Here is a 17,891-nt window from a genome sequence, read left to right on the forward strand (position 1 = left end):
AAGTATATTGAGGGCATAGCTTCCTGAAATGGCAAACTTTAATGAGCCTATGCTGCTGAGTTCCCTTGATTGGGCTTGGAAGTTGAATTATTGACAAAAAGGTTCCCTGATTTTGTGTGGCCTAGGATTATCTCCTGACCCTGTTTCCTGAGACAGGTTGTTTACGTCTTGACCTCAAGGTGGTGGGTCTGTGAGCCAGAGCAAAAAAAAGGTTGAATCCTACAGGGTTTCTTTTTTCCATAAATGTCCTATCTTATCATAGTTAAAGCATCTCATCTGAAGTCATGGAACTGGTTTTGGAACACCCCACCTCCAGTTGCCAGGGAGATGATAAGGAGATGAGAAACAGTCTCTCACCCAATGAAATCCTTTGCCACACATCAGGCAATGTCCAGGTGGTCTCCTCTGGTGGAAGTCACAGATCTGATTCCCCGAAATCTGCATCTGAGTAGTATATGTTATGTGGTTAAAGGTGTGACAGTAGGGGAGGGATGAAGGTAAGTTCCAACATTTCTACAAGCATGTAGAAATCCCATGAAATCTTTCTCCTGAATGGGACATAATATAGCCTATTTTCACTTGCATTGTAAATGTTAAAGTTTTTGTCAGGAGTTGTTGAGCACCAATCTCTTTAATCTGCCTTCCAGAAAGTATGCATATGGCTCTGTAGCTCCCTGAAAAAATCTTTGTATAACTACCCTTGTGTTTGGCTTCTGAATCAATTCTTTCCCAAGCCTTCAAGGCGAGTTCCCTGATGAGTCTCAAAACAGCATGGGGTGGTCTTACCTGCGTATTTATTTCTGTGAACTCCCCTTCTCCTATCAGCATTTCATAAGACATGACTCCTGCAGCCTTCCTCCAGAGTAATCTTGGCTGTTAATTTTACTCTTTTTTTTTTGGTTTTCGTTTTTGGGCCACACCCGGCATTACTCAGGGTTACTCCTGGCTGTCTGCTCAGAAATAGCTCCTGGCAGGCACGGGGGACCATATGGGACACCGGGATTCGAACCAACCACCTTTGGTCCTGGATTGGTTGCTCGCAAGGCAAACGCCACTGTGCTATCTCGCCGGGCCCTAATTTTACTCTTAGCACCTTCAGAGCACTACATTTTCCACTGTAAATATTGTGAAGTAATATATATATACATATATATATATATATATACACACATATATTGGGAAGCACTCAGGCATGTCATAATCACAGTATTAAAATCCTGTGGCTTCTGTGTTAATGCCAATCTCCCTGATAATTAGCCATTTTGGTGGAGTTGGGTCAATTCCACACTTTAAAGAGTTGTGAAGAAGGGAGTGATAATTTTACAGATTCTATTTCTTATTAAGCATCTGTTTGGGCCATCATTCTATCACTTTGGGCATTCCTTTCCTTTAGCAAGTCTATATCAATGGGTGAAGCTATTAGAGGCTCTTCTGGTCTAGGGTCAGTAGGGTGTGGTGGAATACTAGCCTCCTGTAATTACTAGAAATGCTTTTCTACCTTCCAGCTTTTGAGGCCTTTTAGAAACAATAGGAGGCATTTCAGGAACAATTGAAACCATTGCAGAAGCTTTTGGTGCGGTGTTAAAATATTCAGTCCACGTTTTTTGCATCTCACGATACATACGAGCTATCAAGGAGAATCCCCACCAGAGCTACCAATACAGTAATTACTACATCAGTATGCTTTATCTTGACTGTTGGAAGAAAGAAGGTAGAAATTTGCCCTCAACCAAAAACCAAGCCATTGTCATTTGAACCAATTAGAAGCTAACCTAAAAATCCATGACAGTGAGATATACTTAAAGAGCCACTGATGGGGCCGGGCGGTGGCGCTGGAGGTAAGGTGCCTGCCTTGCCTGCGCTAGCCTAGGACGGACAGCGGTTCGATCCCCCGGTCCCCCAAGAAGCCAGGAGCAACTTCTGAGCGCATAGCCAGGAGTAACCCCTGAGCGTCACAGGGTGTGGCCCAAAAACCAAAAAAAAAAAAAAAAAAAAAGAGCCACTGAATTATCATCTCACCAGTTATCAGCAGAGTTCCTGCTTCAGGCACCAGGTGAAGTGGAAAACTCATGCCCCAAATCCAGGGCATTGGAGAGACTCAGATCTGGAAGCAAATACTGACACAGAAAATAATCCACACACAGCTAAGGAGATAAGACAGCTTTAGAAACTCCCACATGCAAACCTTCCACTCCTAAGAAGCAGGTAGCAGGGCTGCTTTTTTTTTCCCTTATCAAGCCTCTTTCTAGAAATTTGTTTTGTTTCTTATAAAAAACAAACATACTTTTGTGAATATATCATGTCTTCATTAGCAACAGAAAACACAATGTTTACTAAACTTGTTTATGATATTAAATTTTCTTTTATATTTTTCGTAGTCAGTTCTTGAGTTTCAAGACTTGTTTCCCCTTAGCTATGGTATATTTCTAGGGAGGAGAATTAATTAAGCCTGAACTTTTGTCTATGATAAGACAGTTTCTTTCCCAAGTGTTTCTCTTTGTCACAGAGTCAGTTGGGTACAGATCCGTCCATCTGGTCACTTCTGCAGCATGCGCTTTACCTATCCTTTGGCTGAGCATTAGAACCCTTCACCACTACTTATGTGCAGACACCTTGGGTGTAATGAGACCTTTTCTCGACTCAAGAGCTCTTCCACCAGTAGCCTTTAAACCACTAGCCTTGTCAATAAAGCCTGCCCTGTTACTGATGTGCTGAGATGGAGTTCACTTGCATTTCTTTTCAATATATATATTTGGTTTTTGGGCCACACCCGGTGGTGCTCAGGGGTTACTCCTGGCTGTCTGCTCAGAAATAGCTCCTGGCAGGCACGGGGACCATATGGGACACCGGGATTCGAACCAACCACCTTAGGTCCTGGATCGGCTGCTTGCAAGGCAAACGCCGCTGTGCTATTTCTCCGAGCCCTCTTTTCAATATTTCTCTCTCTCTCTCCCCTCTCTCTTTCTCTCTCTCCTCTCTCTCTCTTCTCTCTCTCCTCTCTCTCCTCTTTCTCTCTCTCTCTCCTCTCTCTCTCCTCTCTCTCTCTCTCTCTCTCTCTCTCTCTCTCTCTCTCTCTCTCTCTCTCTCTCTCGCTCTCTCATGGGAATTTTTCATTCTCTGGTGGCCATTCCTGAAACTTAACTCTGCATCTCTCTTTAAAATTTATATCTATCTCTGGAGCCGGAGAGATAGCATGGAGGTAAGGTATTTGTCTTGCATGCAGAAGGTCAGTGGTTTAAATCCCAGCATCCCATATGGTCCCCTGAGTCTACCAGGAGCCAGTAAGTAACCCCTTAGCACTGCTGGGTGTGACCCAAAAAACAAAAACAAAACTTATATCTATTTCTGTCACACCTGCATAGTCCATGTGAAATGTCCTTGTCTGTTGTGCTTCATGGCTAGCAGTGCAAGTTAACTGTTTCATTTCCCAGCAGAATCTGATTTTTCTGACCAACAGGTTTTGCTACACCAGATGGCAGCCATGCTGCTGTGCAGAGGAGTCTGTGGTTCACTGGAAGGTTGAAGAAGGGCCATCAAGGTGCTCCAGGGCAAAGTTTGCTGCCCAAATATTCTAGGTTTCTGTAATTAGTCGCACTCTGGTACCACTTGGAGCACATTTGGATTGTTTCAGGCCTCTTCCAGGCTTGACTTTTCCTTTTGTCACGAACCTTCAATTCCCCACACTCCTCTCCACATAGCTCATGCCCTAGTCTTAGTTTCTCTGTTTAAAAACAAATTTCAACTTTTTATTATTTTTTTAACTTAGTCACTGTTTACAGTTGTATACTAAAGCCTGAAATCTTGTCTGTGCTATGGTGTACGAACATTGCCAATTTTATATTTATTGCAGTTGAAGAAGAGACTAAAATTAAAATGACTTGTGATGACCAGGACCACGTTCCTGAATCTGTGTGGGTGCATGCTGAGAAGTGAGTTGGGGTTCTCTTTGGGAAAGGAGGCATTTTGAAGTGACTTCTTCTTGGGGTTCCTGCATGGGGGTGTCACTGGTGCTGCTCATTGGATTTCCCCAAAGGACATTTGATTCCACTTCAGCAAAGTTTCAGTGACTGGTAGGATTCATTCTGTTTTAGTGCATATTTCAATATAGATGTAAACATTTCACTCAAAAAAAAAGAAAAAACCAAAACCGCAAGCGGTTTTTCCCTGAGACCCAGTCTTTATTAGCAAGTGCCAGACCACACCCTTGGGGTGGAGAATAGGTGGTCTAAGGCACCAATCCAAAGAATGTTTCCATCCTAAGGTGCTTCCAACCAATGTGTAACAAGCATATACTGAATAGGATGAAACCCAGTTAACCCAACAGGGTGAGAGGAGGTCAGAAGGGGACAGCTCAGACCTTGGCCTGTGAGACAGCGTCCCATAGGGGTGCCCCTTGTTGTCATGCACCCCAACCCTGCCCTGGGATACTCCAGCTGAATAGGGAGCAAGGCACACAAGCTTTCCCAGATATGAGGCTGACCTGAGGCACTTTGGAGACAGGGTGTTCTTGGGGCCCTCCCTTGGACAAAGCAACCAGCCGTCAGCACATTCTGCTACATCCACAGAGGTTCTGGGTGCCCTGTGTGTGTGGGGGGGGGGGGGAGAATTCACTGCTGCATCCTCAAACTTCTGTGCAGAAAACAGGCTCAATTTTAAAGTCATGCTATGTTGGGGTCCCAGGCCAATGCATTCCACACCCAGACCCTGCAGAGAGGGACACCATACCAGTGGTGCTGGGGGCACCTGGCACTGAACTTCCTTCTCATAGGCACCTTTTGGCACCAGACCCCAGAGTCAGAACTACGCTTCCAAACAAGTAGAAAGCCCTGGAAGGCCAAAGCCATAGGACAGCAGGGAGGCAATTTGCCTTGAACACAGCCAACCCAGATTCAATCCCTGGCACCCCGTAGGGCTCACTGAGCCCCAAATCCTGAACAGAGTTGGTTGAGGCTCCAACAAAACAAAAAAATAAAAATAGAAAGCACCCTACTGGGGCTGGATCGATACCACAGCAGTAGGGGATTTGCCTTGCACACAGTCAACACAAGACAGACCCACGTTTGATTCCCAGCATCCCACATGGGCCCCGAGCCTGCCAGGAGTGATTTCTGAGCAGAGAGCCAGGAGTAACCCCTAAGCGGCACTCAGTTATGCTGGCAGCCCAGTGGTCCCCCCACAAGAGCAGCCACTCATTGGGGCTTGCCCCATGTTAGGGTGTCCACACCAGTGACAGGCCTGTTTGTTTTCTTGATTTGGGGGCCACATCTGGCTCGGCACTCAGGAATCACTCTGGGCAGGCTCAAGGACCCTATGGGATGCCAGGGATTGAACCTAGGTTGGCTGTATGCAAAGTAAATGTCCTCCCCACTGTGCTATCGCTCCAGCCCCTCATATGTGCTTTCACAGAAGTGCAGATTGTGCAGGTGGGGGCGTTGGTGGTGCCCCACTCTGTTGTGACAGGGATATGGAAGGGCACTGGGCTGAGCCATGACCCCCCCCCCAGAGTGACCACTCACACACACACACACTCTCACTCACACACACGCTCATAAACACACACATATACACAGTGGGACTAGCCCCTACAGACACCAATTCCAGTGAGCAAGAAGTGAACCGAGGATTCAGGTACTGATTGATCTCTGACACTTGGAGTTTCTGGTAGATGGCCCCCCAACACTATGAATCCACCCTGGGTAATGTCGTGGCTGTGCCGGGTTAGGAAGCATCAGGCTGTGCAGGAAACAAGACTCTTCCTCAGGCATTTTCGGGGGGCTCCCACACTTCCTGGCTATGGAAGCTCCGCCCACTGATCTGCAACAGGGCCTGAGCTTCAGGGTCCACATCCAGGATGCTCTTGCTGCTGTTTGTCTGTGGAAAAAGGCCCGGGAGGGGGTGAGCCTGCAGCCCAAGGAAGCCAGAACCTCCAGAGAAGCGCTAGGCTCCCAGGTCCTCACTCTGCGCCACGACTGTGCCATTGTGGGAAGTACAGAGGCAGCCCCAGGCAGCACCCCTGAGCTGTGGGGACCCCCAAACCCCATCCTGGGTCTCCGAGTGCCCAGATGCAGCGGGTCATCCAAACAAGGGGGTGGGACAGGGGTGGGGCTCACCGATAGCACAGACAGGTTATTGCCCACTGCCCACACCTCCATGCGATCAAAGCAGAAGTCTTCGTGGCCTGACAGCTGTGGGCTGTTGTAGGTGGTGCACGTGGGCTTGGCCTTGCTGTGGCCCTTCCCGAAGTCCTCATCAATCCACAGCCCAAAGTAGTGGTGCTGGCCCCCCATGCCCTGCGGGGGACAGCATCAGCCACCCTAAGCCCTGCTTTCAGGGAGAGGAGAGGTGAGGGACCATTTTCTCTCCTTCCATCCCACCCCAAGTCTGGAGGGCACCGCCTGCTGGACCATCTTTCCCTCTAGCCTGGGGCCTGTGGACACTGTCCACCCAACAAGACTGGGCTTCAAGAGGAGCCACTTGCTAAACATCAAAGGAAAGAATCAGGTTCTCGGGACCCCAGCTGCACCCTTCCTCCACAACTGTCTACACAGATCTGTTGGGGTATCCCCTTGGCTGGGAGTCTGGGTCACCACATCTCCAGTCAGAGCCCCTGATGGCCCTTAGAGCCTAGAAAACTGGTCCCACAGCCTGACCCACCAGCTGGGATTTGTACCCCCAAGATATGACCGCAGCCCCTTCCACTCCAAGCACTACCAGCCCATTGGGGTCCATCTGTCCCCCATCACTGAAGCCTCACCAGCCCATTGGGGATAGTCTGCTGCCCACGGTTCAGGTACATGTAGTGGTTGTTGGAGCCAGTACAAGGGTACACGGCCATGTGGGGGGACACAGAGAACAGGAAGCAGCTGGCATCTCCTGCAGGGGCCAGAGCACAACAGGGTCATCCTCTGCAGAGCCCGAGAACAGGAGGGGGCAGGGACTGCTGCTGGGATGCAGGACTTAGGGCCCTGCAGGGGTGTGCAGAGCTTGGGGAAGCACAAACAGGCACATGGCACCCCTGATGGGATCAGGACATGGATCCGACTGAAAAACAGGCGAGCAGAGAAGGGCATGGGGCACTTGCCTGCCCTTGTGGGCTCAACCCACATGCCAAAAATATTGTAAAAGAAAGAATGACCGGGGCCGGAGAGATGGCATGGAGATAGGACGTTTGCCTTGCATGCAGAAGGACGGTGGTTCAAATCCTGGCATCCCATATGGTCCCCTGCACCTACCAGGAGTGATTTCTGAGCATAGAGTCAGGAATGGCCCCTAAGTGTTGCCGGGTGTGACCAAAAAAAAAAAAAAAAAAAAAAGACCAAGAAACCACTCGAGAGATGTGTGAAAGAAGGGGAGGGGACAGAAGCAGGCAGGGGACAGAGTTCCCTGGGCACTGCCATGTGTGGCCCTAAAACAAGGAACTGCCTTGCTCTGCTGGGAGACAGACAACAGGCTGAGGGGACCCCGGGACTGAGTGTAGCAACAGGGGGTAGGAAGGGCATGCCTGTACCCCACACCGACCTGGACCTAGGGAACTTGGGCCATTAACTCCAGGATTGGGGGGGCCCTGCATGGAGCCTCTGTATGTCCTGCCTGTGGAGGGTACATGGGGCGCCATGTACCTTGGAACTGCGGTTTGACCTCCCAGGAGCAGGAGGAGAAGCCCCCGAAGACGTGTCCATCATGGTCTTGCAGCAGCAGCAGGCAGGGCCCCCGGTGTGTGATGCGCCTACATAGGTGGGCAAAGCTGCAGCCATGCAGGTCAGAGGCGAAGAGCAGGTGCCAGCGGTGCCGCCATTGTGGGGGCAGGTGTGAGTTAATAAAGATGACAGACATCACATCCAGCAGGCTGGCAAAGTCTTGGCCAGGTTCCACCTGCCGCTTGGGCACCAGTGGGGCTGGCCCGGGGGTCCAGCGACGCCGCAGGAGGGCCCCATAGACCAAGAGGCTCAGGAAGGTGCCCACAAGTGGTGCCCGGAACACCCAGTCCTCCAACGCTGCCTGGTCACAGAGCCCATCCAGCTGCTGGGGACCCTGCAGCTTCCTGCCGTCTGCAGAGGGGGGAGAAGGTCATAGCTTCTCCTTCCATCCATGTCTGTACCCGCAGATGCTGCTCTGAAGTCGGGTAGACACAGGACAGGAGAGACAGAGAGGGGCTCAGAATCAGTGTGAGAATCCAAAACAATCCCCTCTTCATTTTTCGGGGAGGTTGGCTTTTGGCTTTTGGGACACACTCAGTGATGCTCAGGGGTTACTCCTGACTCCTGTAATTCCTGAGTGGTTCCTGAGTAATTTCTGAGTTCCAAAGCCAGGGGTAAGTCTTGAGCATCTCCAGGTGTGGCCCATAGCCCCCCTCCAAAAAATAATAATAATTAGAACTCAGCTTTCAGACCAGAGAGATAGCACAGTGGTAGAGTGTTTGCCTTACATGTGGCCTACCTGGGACAAACCTGCATTTGATCCCAGGCATCCTATATGGTCCCCGGAACCTGCCAGGAGTGATTTCTGAATGCAGAGCCAAGAGTAACCCCCAAACACCGCCAGTGTGACCAAAAATAAATAAATAAATAAATAAATAAATAAATTAGGGCCCGGAGAGATAGCACAGCGGCGTTTGCCTTGCAAGCAGCCGATCCAGGACCAAAGGTGGTTGGTTCGAATCCCGGTGTCCCATATGGTCCCCCGTGCCTGCCAGGAGCTATTTCTGAGCAGACAGCCAGGAGTAACCCCTGAGCACCGCCGGGTGTGGCCCAAAAACCAAAAAAAAAAAAAAAAAAAATTAAAATTTTAAAAAAGAACCCAGCTTTCTTTATTTCCCTATGACCTAGGGACCCCACTTCCTGGCATCTACCCCAAAAAGCACAGTTAAACATTCAACTGAGAAGTTATTTGCACACCTGTGTCCACTGCAGTTGCTCAGGGTAACCATGAGCAGAAAATGCGCCCAGTACCAAGCACAAGAGCAGATGAAGAAACATAGTCTTAGCCCTGTTCAGCCCAGAGACCTGCAGCTGAGACACACAAGGAGTGGGGACAGCCCATCAGAGAGAGGAGGAGGACTAGGACCAAGACCAAAAGCATCTGTTCTACCTCCCTCTCTCTTTTTCTTTCATGTGAGGGATACAGAAACAAAGGAAGAATGAACCAGAGCAATAGTTACAGCCTGGAGGGCATTTGCCTTCTGTGGGGTTACTGATCCTACCCTAATCAATAATTGTACTCCACTCCAGGGTGTGATCTGGTGATAGTATATTGGATTATCCCTTACTTGCTATTCTTCTTCCACCCCTAGAGTGGGACATGATTCTTATCAATAAAAGCAGGGGTCTGAGGAAGTCAGAGACTCATTCTTTAGTCTTCCACTGAGCTGCGCTCCATTCTAGCAGCAGAAAGCTTGGGTGGTTTGAATTTCTTGCTTGAGCACTGGATTTCCTGAACCCATTCTTGTACCTCTTCACTATGTGAATTATTTCCTGCAGATCTCTACAACTGGAACTGTTGTAGACAGGGAAATGGGAACCGTCTTTCCTGTCTGGGAGCTCAGTGGGAATCAAACCCTAACCAATCAAACTAGAGAAAATGACTCTTCATCCGGTGCCCGAATAGACTGCAACCCAACCCTTATCAACAGTAAGTGAACTGCTTTCTTGGAAATCTCTCTCAGAAATTTTAAGATGGCCTATGTGGTTGATTGCATGGATTATGCCACCTTGTTTCAAACAGACTGGTTCAGTGTTGTGTAAAGTTTTCATTTTAGGTTGGCTGTAGTCCACACTGCAAACAAAAGTATATAATTACATAATTGGCTCTCCTGTACTGTATATATCCTTGATCATTTTGGGAATGTCAATATTGGTGAATATAATCCTGCTGAGCTTATTGATATACTGGGTGTTAAGGAATAAAAGGTAAGGAATAGGGGCCGGGAAGGTGGCACTAGAGGTAAGGTGTCTGCCTTACAAGCGCTAGCATAGGACGGACCTCGGTTCGATCCCCCAGCGTCCCATATGGTCTTCCCAAGCCAGGGGCGATTTCTGAGCTCATAGCCAGGAGTAACCCCTGAGCGTCAAACGGGTGTGGCCCAAAAACCAAAAAAAAAAAAAAAAAAAAAGTAAGGAATAGTGAATCTCCTTCCACTACAGAAATTAAGGGCTTTTGTCCTATTAATACCCAGGCCCAAGTGCAAACTGGTAGATCATCTCCCACAACAAAAATAAAGGCCTTTATCCTGCAACACACGGGCTCACACAGAGATTTAGAAACACACAGCCCTACTCCTATACCAACCACTAGTGAACAACTGCCTATACTAACTCCACAGGAGAATCTTGATTCTGTTGATATAACTGACAGGCAAACCAGTGCTGAATCAGAGAATGAATAACCATAGAGCCCTATTCAGAGTAATTTTGCCAACATGGGCTCAGCCCATTTATCTGGAGTAAATGTCTCATTATATGAACCCCTTGAGATGGAAGACAAAGATCGGTTTAAAAACTCATGTAAAGATTACAGTCCTACATCACCATATTGTGTGGAGTTACTAAAATTTTGGTGTCAAAAATCAGTTTGGGTTATGCATGATTTTAAAAGAATAGTAAAAATGGGGCCCGGAGAGATAGCACAGCGATGTTTGCCTTGCAAGCAGCCGATCCAGGACCAAAGGTGATTGGTTCAAATCCCGGTTCCCACATGGTCCCCCGTGCCTGCCAGGAGCTATTTCTGAGCAGACAGCCAGGAGTAACGCCTGAGCACCACCAGGTGTGACCAAAAAAAAAAAAAAGAATAGTAAAAATGTGTTTAACTTCACTTCAGCTAGTTCAATTGGACATGTTTTACACGAAAAGAGTTAAAGCCAAGCTCTTTAGCCCAGAAGGAACTAAAACATGGGTGGCAGAAATGATCTTATCTTATGAACTACTGATGGGTGAATATTCAAATGTTCAAGTCCAAACTGCTTTACCAAAGGAAATTTGGGATATAGTTAACGAAATCACAATATGCTCATGGGAAAATATTGATTCCACAGGAATAAATTCAGGAAATTTTCTTAAAATTACACAGGACAATCTTGAAACATACCTAGAATTTGTGGGAAGGGCCGGTGAGGTGGCACTGGAGGTAAGGTAAGCCTTGCAAGCGCTAGCCAAGGAAGGACCGCAGTTTGATCCCCCGGCATCCCATATGGTCCCCCCAAGCCAGGGGCAATTTCTGAGCACTTAGCCAGGAGTAACCCCTGAGCATCAAACAGGTGTGGCCTGGAAAAACCAAAAAAAAAAAAAAAAAAGAATTTGTGGGAAGGCTCCAGGATGCACTTAAATTGCAAGTGAAAGTGAGAATATGAGGAAATTTCTCGAAAAGAATTTGGCTTATTACAGCTTGCAAATTAATATTATTGCTTCTGATTGATAAAGCTGATTTGAGCAATTTTCTCAGAGCCTGTCAGAATGTGCAAGATATAACTCAACCCCCACATCACACACAACACTTTTACAGCAACTAAGGGCATTACAGCTTCTCCCCAGAGGGGACAAAACACATTTAAAAAACAGGTTTTTGCCTGAAATGCGGTAAAGAGCATCCCTGGGCATGAGACTGCCAGTCCAAAAACCGCTTTGATAATCTGGGGAGAGGTTTGAATACAAACCCCAGGAAGCAAAATAACTGTTTCCATGTGGGAAGCCAGGTCATTTCAAAAGAGGTTGCTGACTCCTTTTAAAATCTTTTTTTTTTTTGGGGGGGGGGTTGGGTTACACTCAGCAGCACTCAGGCATTACTCCTGGCTCTATGCTCAGAAATTGCCCCTGGCAGGCACAGGGGACCATATGGGATGTCAGGATCCGAACCACTATCCTGCTGCATGAAAGGCAAATGCCTTACCTCCATGCTATCTCTCCGGCCCCTGACTCCTTTCTTTTGTTTGTTTGTTTTGTTTGTTTGTTTTTGTTTGTTTTTGGGCCACACCCGGCAGTGGTCAGGGGTTACTCCTGGCTGTCTGCTCAGAAATAGCTCCTGGCAGGCACGGGGACCATATGGGACACCAGGATTCGAACCAACCATCTTTGGTTCTGGATCGGCTGCTTGCAAGGCAAACACCGCTGTGCTGTCTCTCCAGGCCCCCCCTGACTCCTTTTAATTCAGTTTCCCAGGGGCACAGGCACAGATACACGATGCAGGGAAACACATATTGGGACTCACCTTAGTCCCATCAAAATCAGGGGCAAAACCCCTCGACTATAATGCTCCCCGGCCCAGCCCAAGGAAATTCCACACTGTAAATGATTTGAATCACGCAACCACATGAAACAGCGGTCTGGACATATGTCAAGAAGACATTACTATCTACCCACAGCAATGTCCTTATATGTTTAAGGATTTTCCTTTAGAAGACCTCAATTTAGCAGAATTCAACCCTGAGTATAAAGACAAGATTGAGAAATACAACTTATCAGTTTCAAACCATTATGGTAAAGTTCACTACGGACACTGTACATCATATTGTAAAATTGCTGCAAGATAGCATTGGATCAATTTTGATGACAAGAAGATCAAAAAAAGTCCCCAACATGTCAGTGAAATTCACAGCAGTGTACATTCTTTTTTACACTGTTCAGAGACCTACAATGAATGATGTGATTTTTTCCAGCTAATCATTTCCCTTCTTTTTCAGATTTTACTAATGCTCTATGGTTTTCTCCACAGGCATGTTTGTAGAAAGGGTTTGAAAATGTCGATCCTGGGCCTAGAGAGATAGCACAGCGGTGTTTGCCTTGCAAGCAGCCAATCCAGGACCTAAGGTGGTTGGTTCAAATCCTGGTGTCCCATATGGTCCCCGTGCCTGCCAGGAGCTATTTCTGAGCAGACAGCCAGGAGTAACCCCTGAGCACCGCCGGGTGTGGCCCAAAAACCAAAAAAAAAAAAAAAGAAAATGTCGATCCTTATGGTGAATCTTGTCTTGCTTTTATTATTCTCCAAGATTGTAGCTACTTATGGATTTTATATAATATTCTTTCTTTTTGTACAGATTTTCCAAAAGAAGACTTCCGTATTTTACTGGGTTTTTTTTTATATCATTTTGTAAAGGTATATTTCTCTAATGAGTTTTTAGTTTTATATTCTAATAATACTGCTTTATTTTCTTCAGTTTAGTTCTCAGGATGGAATCTGAATATGTAATTTTGGCAAAATGATACTTTTTGATGTGGACTCCCCTTTTATAGCTCCTCATCTTTGCTCAATATATTATAGTTACTGTCCATTATTTGTAGTAGAGTTCTCTATGCTTGCACTGTACATGTAATTCTCTTTCAGATCTTCTCTACTCAATAGATGGCTCATGAGATGAGTTCAAGGACAGACAGACAGACAGCTGGGGCCAACATTGGTTCTTCCAGCAGACCACCGATCCCCGGGCCAGACTGACCAAGGCAAAGAAGTAGTGAGAGGCAGGGGACACCTGACCATGAGGAAGGACACGGATCACTTGCCTTGGAGTTTCAGCTCGGAGAGCAGCTGGGTCACCAGTTCCCGAAACCTGGGTGTGGAATCCAGGGCCTTGGGCCGCGTCCAACCTCTCAGTTCTTGCCGGTGGGTGAGCACCTGAGCCACAGAGTCCACCAGCAACTCTGCAAACTGAAGAGACAGTGAAACTTGTTGGTCACCCATTAGGGGGGCTCCAGGTACACTCTAGGGACACTCGGGCCAGTGGAGGCAAAGTGGCTAGCTAAGGCTCTGAGCTGAGGATGGAACTCTGGTCTTACAGACATGCCTGGTAGGGTGCAGGGCTCTCTAACAACTGCTCTGACCTCTCCCAGCTTGCCCCACATTGACCAGCTCCCCAATGGCGCTGGGTCGCTGCAGGGATACCCAGGGCACCCACCTTCTGCACCTCTGCAGCACTGATGGGTCCAGGGGTGTCAGAGATCATCCTAAGAAGCAGGAGCCCCCTCTCCTCTGCAACCCCCTTCAGCAGGTGCGCCAGGAAATTCAGAAGCTGCTCACGAGAGATACCATCACCGGACCCCACGGGCTCAGATCTCCGCATACCCGTGTACAACAGCATGACCATCTCGGGGGGCAGAGCCTCCCCCACGTGACCCTGCAGGTGGATGCACATGTCAAATGCAGACTCAGTCCTCACATATCCGACCCCAGCTGAGGCCCCAAGCAGAGGCTCCAGGGCATCCCCACGCAGAACAGGGATCTGGATGAGACGGGGCTGGGCGGGTACCCTCAATTCCAAGCCAGCGCTTGGCCCCAGGTACCTTCTTTGCTTCCGGGGGTGCCACACCTGGCGATGCTCAGGAGATTAGTCCTAGCTCTGCTCAGGGAACACACCCCGCTTGGGGATTCTCTGGGATGTCGGGAATCAAACCTAGGTGGGCTGCGTGCAAGGCTGGTGCCCTCCCCATTGTGCTACAACTCCAGCATCCCAGCAGGCTCTTGCCTGCAGAGCCTTCAGCAAGAAGTATCGTGGTGCTGCATCGGAGCCGGAGTCGCTTCTCTGGGGTGAAAGGATGTTGAACAACCTGCTGATCTCGGCCTGCTCTTCGGGAAGGAGCTGGGGGCAGAAAGTGGGCACTGTGCGGCTGCGGTTGTTCCCCATTCTCCTCCTCCTCCTCCTGCTCCAGCCGTGCTTCCAGAGCAGCAGTCACATCAGAGAGAATGAAAAGGGACAGTAGGGGAACAAACAATGTCAGAGGCCCAGCTCTAACACGGGGTCTGTCACGTTTGCATGTGGACTCCCAAACACTACAGCACTGCCATGTGACCTACATGGCTTCTGGGAAAGCCAGCCCCAAACCAATGCCACTGAAAGTTCAGAACCAAATCAGGGGCCAAACCCACAGTTTAGCATGGAGGGTGTTTGTATTACACCTTGCCAACCCAGGTTCCATCCCCGGGACCCCATATTACCCCCAAGTACTGCCAGGAGTGATTCCTGAGTGCAGAGTCAGCCCTGAGCATTTCTGGGTGTGACTACTCCACTCCCCAAAAATGAACAAAGTTCATAAAAATTCAACTCATTTCTTGGGGTTTATTTCCTTGAGTATTCACCTCACCTAGGGTGTCTGGATAAAGGAACTGTAGCCTGAACACAGACATGGGATACGGGACTTGGCCCTAGGATGGAATCAATCATTTGTAGCTGGGGTGCACTTGCTGTTGTGAGGTGAGTCAGAAGGAGAGGGACAGATCCAGAATGGGACTGATTCAGAATGAGATGGACTCAGAAGGGGACAAGCCCAGAAGGCGACAGACAGGCAGATCTAAAGACACATCTCAAGGCAACAGATCAGACAGCTGGTCCACATCAGAATGGAGAGGGAGCACTGAGAATGGAGGTGGATGGGGGTCACCAGAGAGGGTCTAGTTTCAGGACAGAGCATGCTGACACCCTGTCAAACATTATCATGCGTCTCCAATAAACTGTGAAATATTAAAAAGAAGTGTGATATAAGGGAATGAAACAATAGCACAGTAGGGAGACTGTTTGCTTTGCATGCAGCTGATCCAGGTTCAATTCTTGACATCCCATAAGATTCCTTGAGCCTACCAGTAGCTGAACACTGACAGGTGTGGCCCCAAAATTAAAAAAAAAAAAAAGTGGTGTTGCCAGGGTCCATTCTGCCTTTTGAGAATCTCTCTCTCTCTCTCTCTCTCTCTCTCTCTCTCTCTCTCTCTCTCTCTCTCTCTCTCTCTCTCTGTCTCTCTCTCTCTCTCTCTCTCTTTCTCTCTCTCTCTCTGTCCTTCACTCATTTCCTCCTTCCCTCCCTCCCTCTCTTTCTCATCCCTTCCTCTGGATTTCTAAAAAGTTGTGGTTTCAGGGAGCCACAACTGGCAGTGCTCAAGAGTTACTCCTAGCTCTGCACCCAGAATCACTCCTGGCTGGCTCTGGGGTCCCTAAGGGATACTGAGGATAGACTGGGCTACATGCAAGGCAAAGCCCTCCCTGCTGTGCTTTCACTTTAGCCCACTAAAATATTAAGGCCAAGTACTGGCCCCTAATCCAATTATGGTCTTTTGTCACCATCTTCCATGCAAACAAGAGCCTCTGGTTCTGAGTGTCCGAATGGCCCTGGTTGAAGCATTGGTGAAAGGAGAACCATCTTAATGCCTCACTGTGCTCGGAAAGGAACTTGAGCTGCACTCTGGAGAGGCCAGCGGAGACAGAGACATGACCTCAGCGCCATCACTGCACCCTCAGGCAGCTCCTGATGTGGAAGCCCAGTGCTCAGACTCAGTTCACAAAGATGTGGTTGAGAACCCACCCTTTCTCCCTCCTCCCAGTCCATGCTCCCGTGGTTTTTGGGCCTCCCAAGAACTGTAGGACCAACATCCCAATCAGGACCCAAGCTTGCTCTTCAATGAGTCCACTGGCACCAGCTGTGATGTCCCAGCAAGTCACACGTGTGGGACACAGTCTGGCTTGTTCCCTGCTTGACCCCATGCCCTGATCTACACATCCTTCAGTTCAAGAGCAGTATCTAAGAACATGATTTTCCCTAATGGACAATCTGTTTTCCATGAGCCCTTGCATACAGACAGCTGTTTGTCCTGCTTTCTAAGTCAGGGACTGACCTGGGCATGTGGGGGATCTAGAAGCACATGAGTCAGACATAGGGGAGGGAAGTTGAGATATCAGATTGTCTGCAGTAGTTTGGAATGCGAAGTTGTACCCAGGAATTGTCTCAATTGGGGCTCAGAGAGGATATTTGCCTTGCATGAGCGGACTGGGTTCAATCCCTGGCACCCCACATGGTCTCCTGAGCCTGCCAGGAGTGAGCTCTGAACATCAATGGGTGTAGACCCTCTAAAAAAGAATTATCTCAAAGAAGGAATAGGAGGGACATTATGAGGCAGATTAAAAGACTTCCACAGGGGCAGAGCCACTGGTAACCTCAAGCATAGCACACACACACACACACACACACACACACACACACTAGGGGTGACCTGGCCCCCTCACACACACACACACACACACACACACACACACACACACACACACACACACACACACACACACACACATACTAGGGGTGACCTGGCCCCAAGTGGGCCACGGTGGAAGAGGGACCCAGTGCCCGGATCTGTAATAAGTGAGGATGAGATGCCAGTTCAGGTTCCGACTCTGTGGAAGGCCCCAGAACCAGGTGGAAAAGATGAAGTCAAGTCATATGGGGTGTGTCGTTCTGCTTTCTGGGAGCCAGAGACTTGGGACACCACTAGCTCACCGAAGATGTCCTCATGCCACTGTGTGCCCACAGCCTGCAGGCAAGAGGTGACCATTCTGTGGCCGCCCCAGCTGGCTGCCCCAACCCATCCTGAGAGCTGAGAGCTCCCAAGTTGCCTTTCCCTAGCCTGGCACGGAGCAGCACAGCCCAGCGAGGCTGAGCCCGGTCCCCGACCCGCACCCTGGGCCGGGAGGAGGAGGTCGGGCAGAGGCAGGGACGGGCCCACTCCGGACGCAATCACACATGCAGGCCCAGCGCCACGACCCCCGCCCGGGGCACCCCCAGGCAGCCCGGGCAGCGGCGGCTCCGCAGCTCACCGTGACCCGCGGCCGCGGCGCTGACTAGACCGTCTTCCGGGCCCGCTGCCCCCTGACGCGACCTGCCCATTGTCAGGGCTAAGCTTTGACAGGCGGCTACTTGCTCCAATCGCCGGGGCAGACATGGAATGGGGCGGGGCTCTAGGGAGACGTTAGCCAATAGAAAGGAAGAATATGGGAAGTGGGCGGGGGAGAACCGAGGGGCGGGGCCCGTGGTGGAAGCCGGTGCGGACGCTGGAGTTCTGCGTGTGCAGCTGAGGCGGAGCTGGGGAAGGGACGAGAAAAGAAAGGGGCATGGTTCAGGACTCCGGGAGGGAATGGAAGGTGTGTCAGAGCTGGG

At 49.3% G+C, this 17,891-nt stretch overlaps 1 protein-coding gene across 1 annotated transcript; it reads right to left on the reverse strand.

The window, feature by feature from the left end:
• Window positions 1-5,716: 5,716 nt before the first annotated feature.
• On the reverse strand, window positions 5,717-17,588 carry MEAK7 (MTOR associated protein, eak-7 homolog). Its single transcript, XM_049786761.1, has 8 exons — window positions 17,552-17,588; window positions 14,444-14,632; window positions 13,877-14,095; window positions 13,485-13,629; window positions 7,620-8,048; window positions 6,755-6,873; window positions 6,111-6,290; window positions 5,717-5,871 (listed from the first exon to the last, which is right to left on the reverse strand). The coding sequence occupies exons 2-8, from the start codon at window positions 14,600-14,602 to the stop codon at window positions 5,758-5,760; spliced, it is 1,365 nt and encodes a 454-aa protein (XP_049642718.1). The 5' UTR covers window positions 14,603-14,632; window positions 17,552-17,588; the 3' UTR covers window positions 5,717-5,757.
• Window positions 17,589-17,891: the final 303 nt, after the last annotated feature.

Source organism: Suncus etruscus, chromosome 14 (genome assembly GCF_024139225.1).
Source record: "Suncus etruscus isolate mSunEtr1 chromosome 14, mSunEtr1.pri.cur, whole genome shotgun sequence".
Lineage (NCBI taxonomy): Eukaryota > Metazoa > Chordata > Mammalia > Eulipotyphla > Soricidae > Suncus > Suncus etruscus.

Coding starts and splice junctions, on each gene's coding strand:
- MEAK7 (XM_049786761.1), bottom strand. CDS start 14,602: ATGGGGAACAACCGCAGCCGCACAGTGCCCACTTTCTGCCCCCAGCTC. Junction 13,630..13,876: donor GTGCTGCAGAGGTGCAGAAG/GTGGGTGCCCTG, acceptor CTGTCTCTTCAG/TTTGCAGAGTTGCTGGTGGA. Junction 5,872..6,110: donor ATAACCTGTCTGTGCTATCG/GTGAGCCCCACC, acceptor CTTTTTCCACAG/ACAAACAGCAGCAAGAGCAT.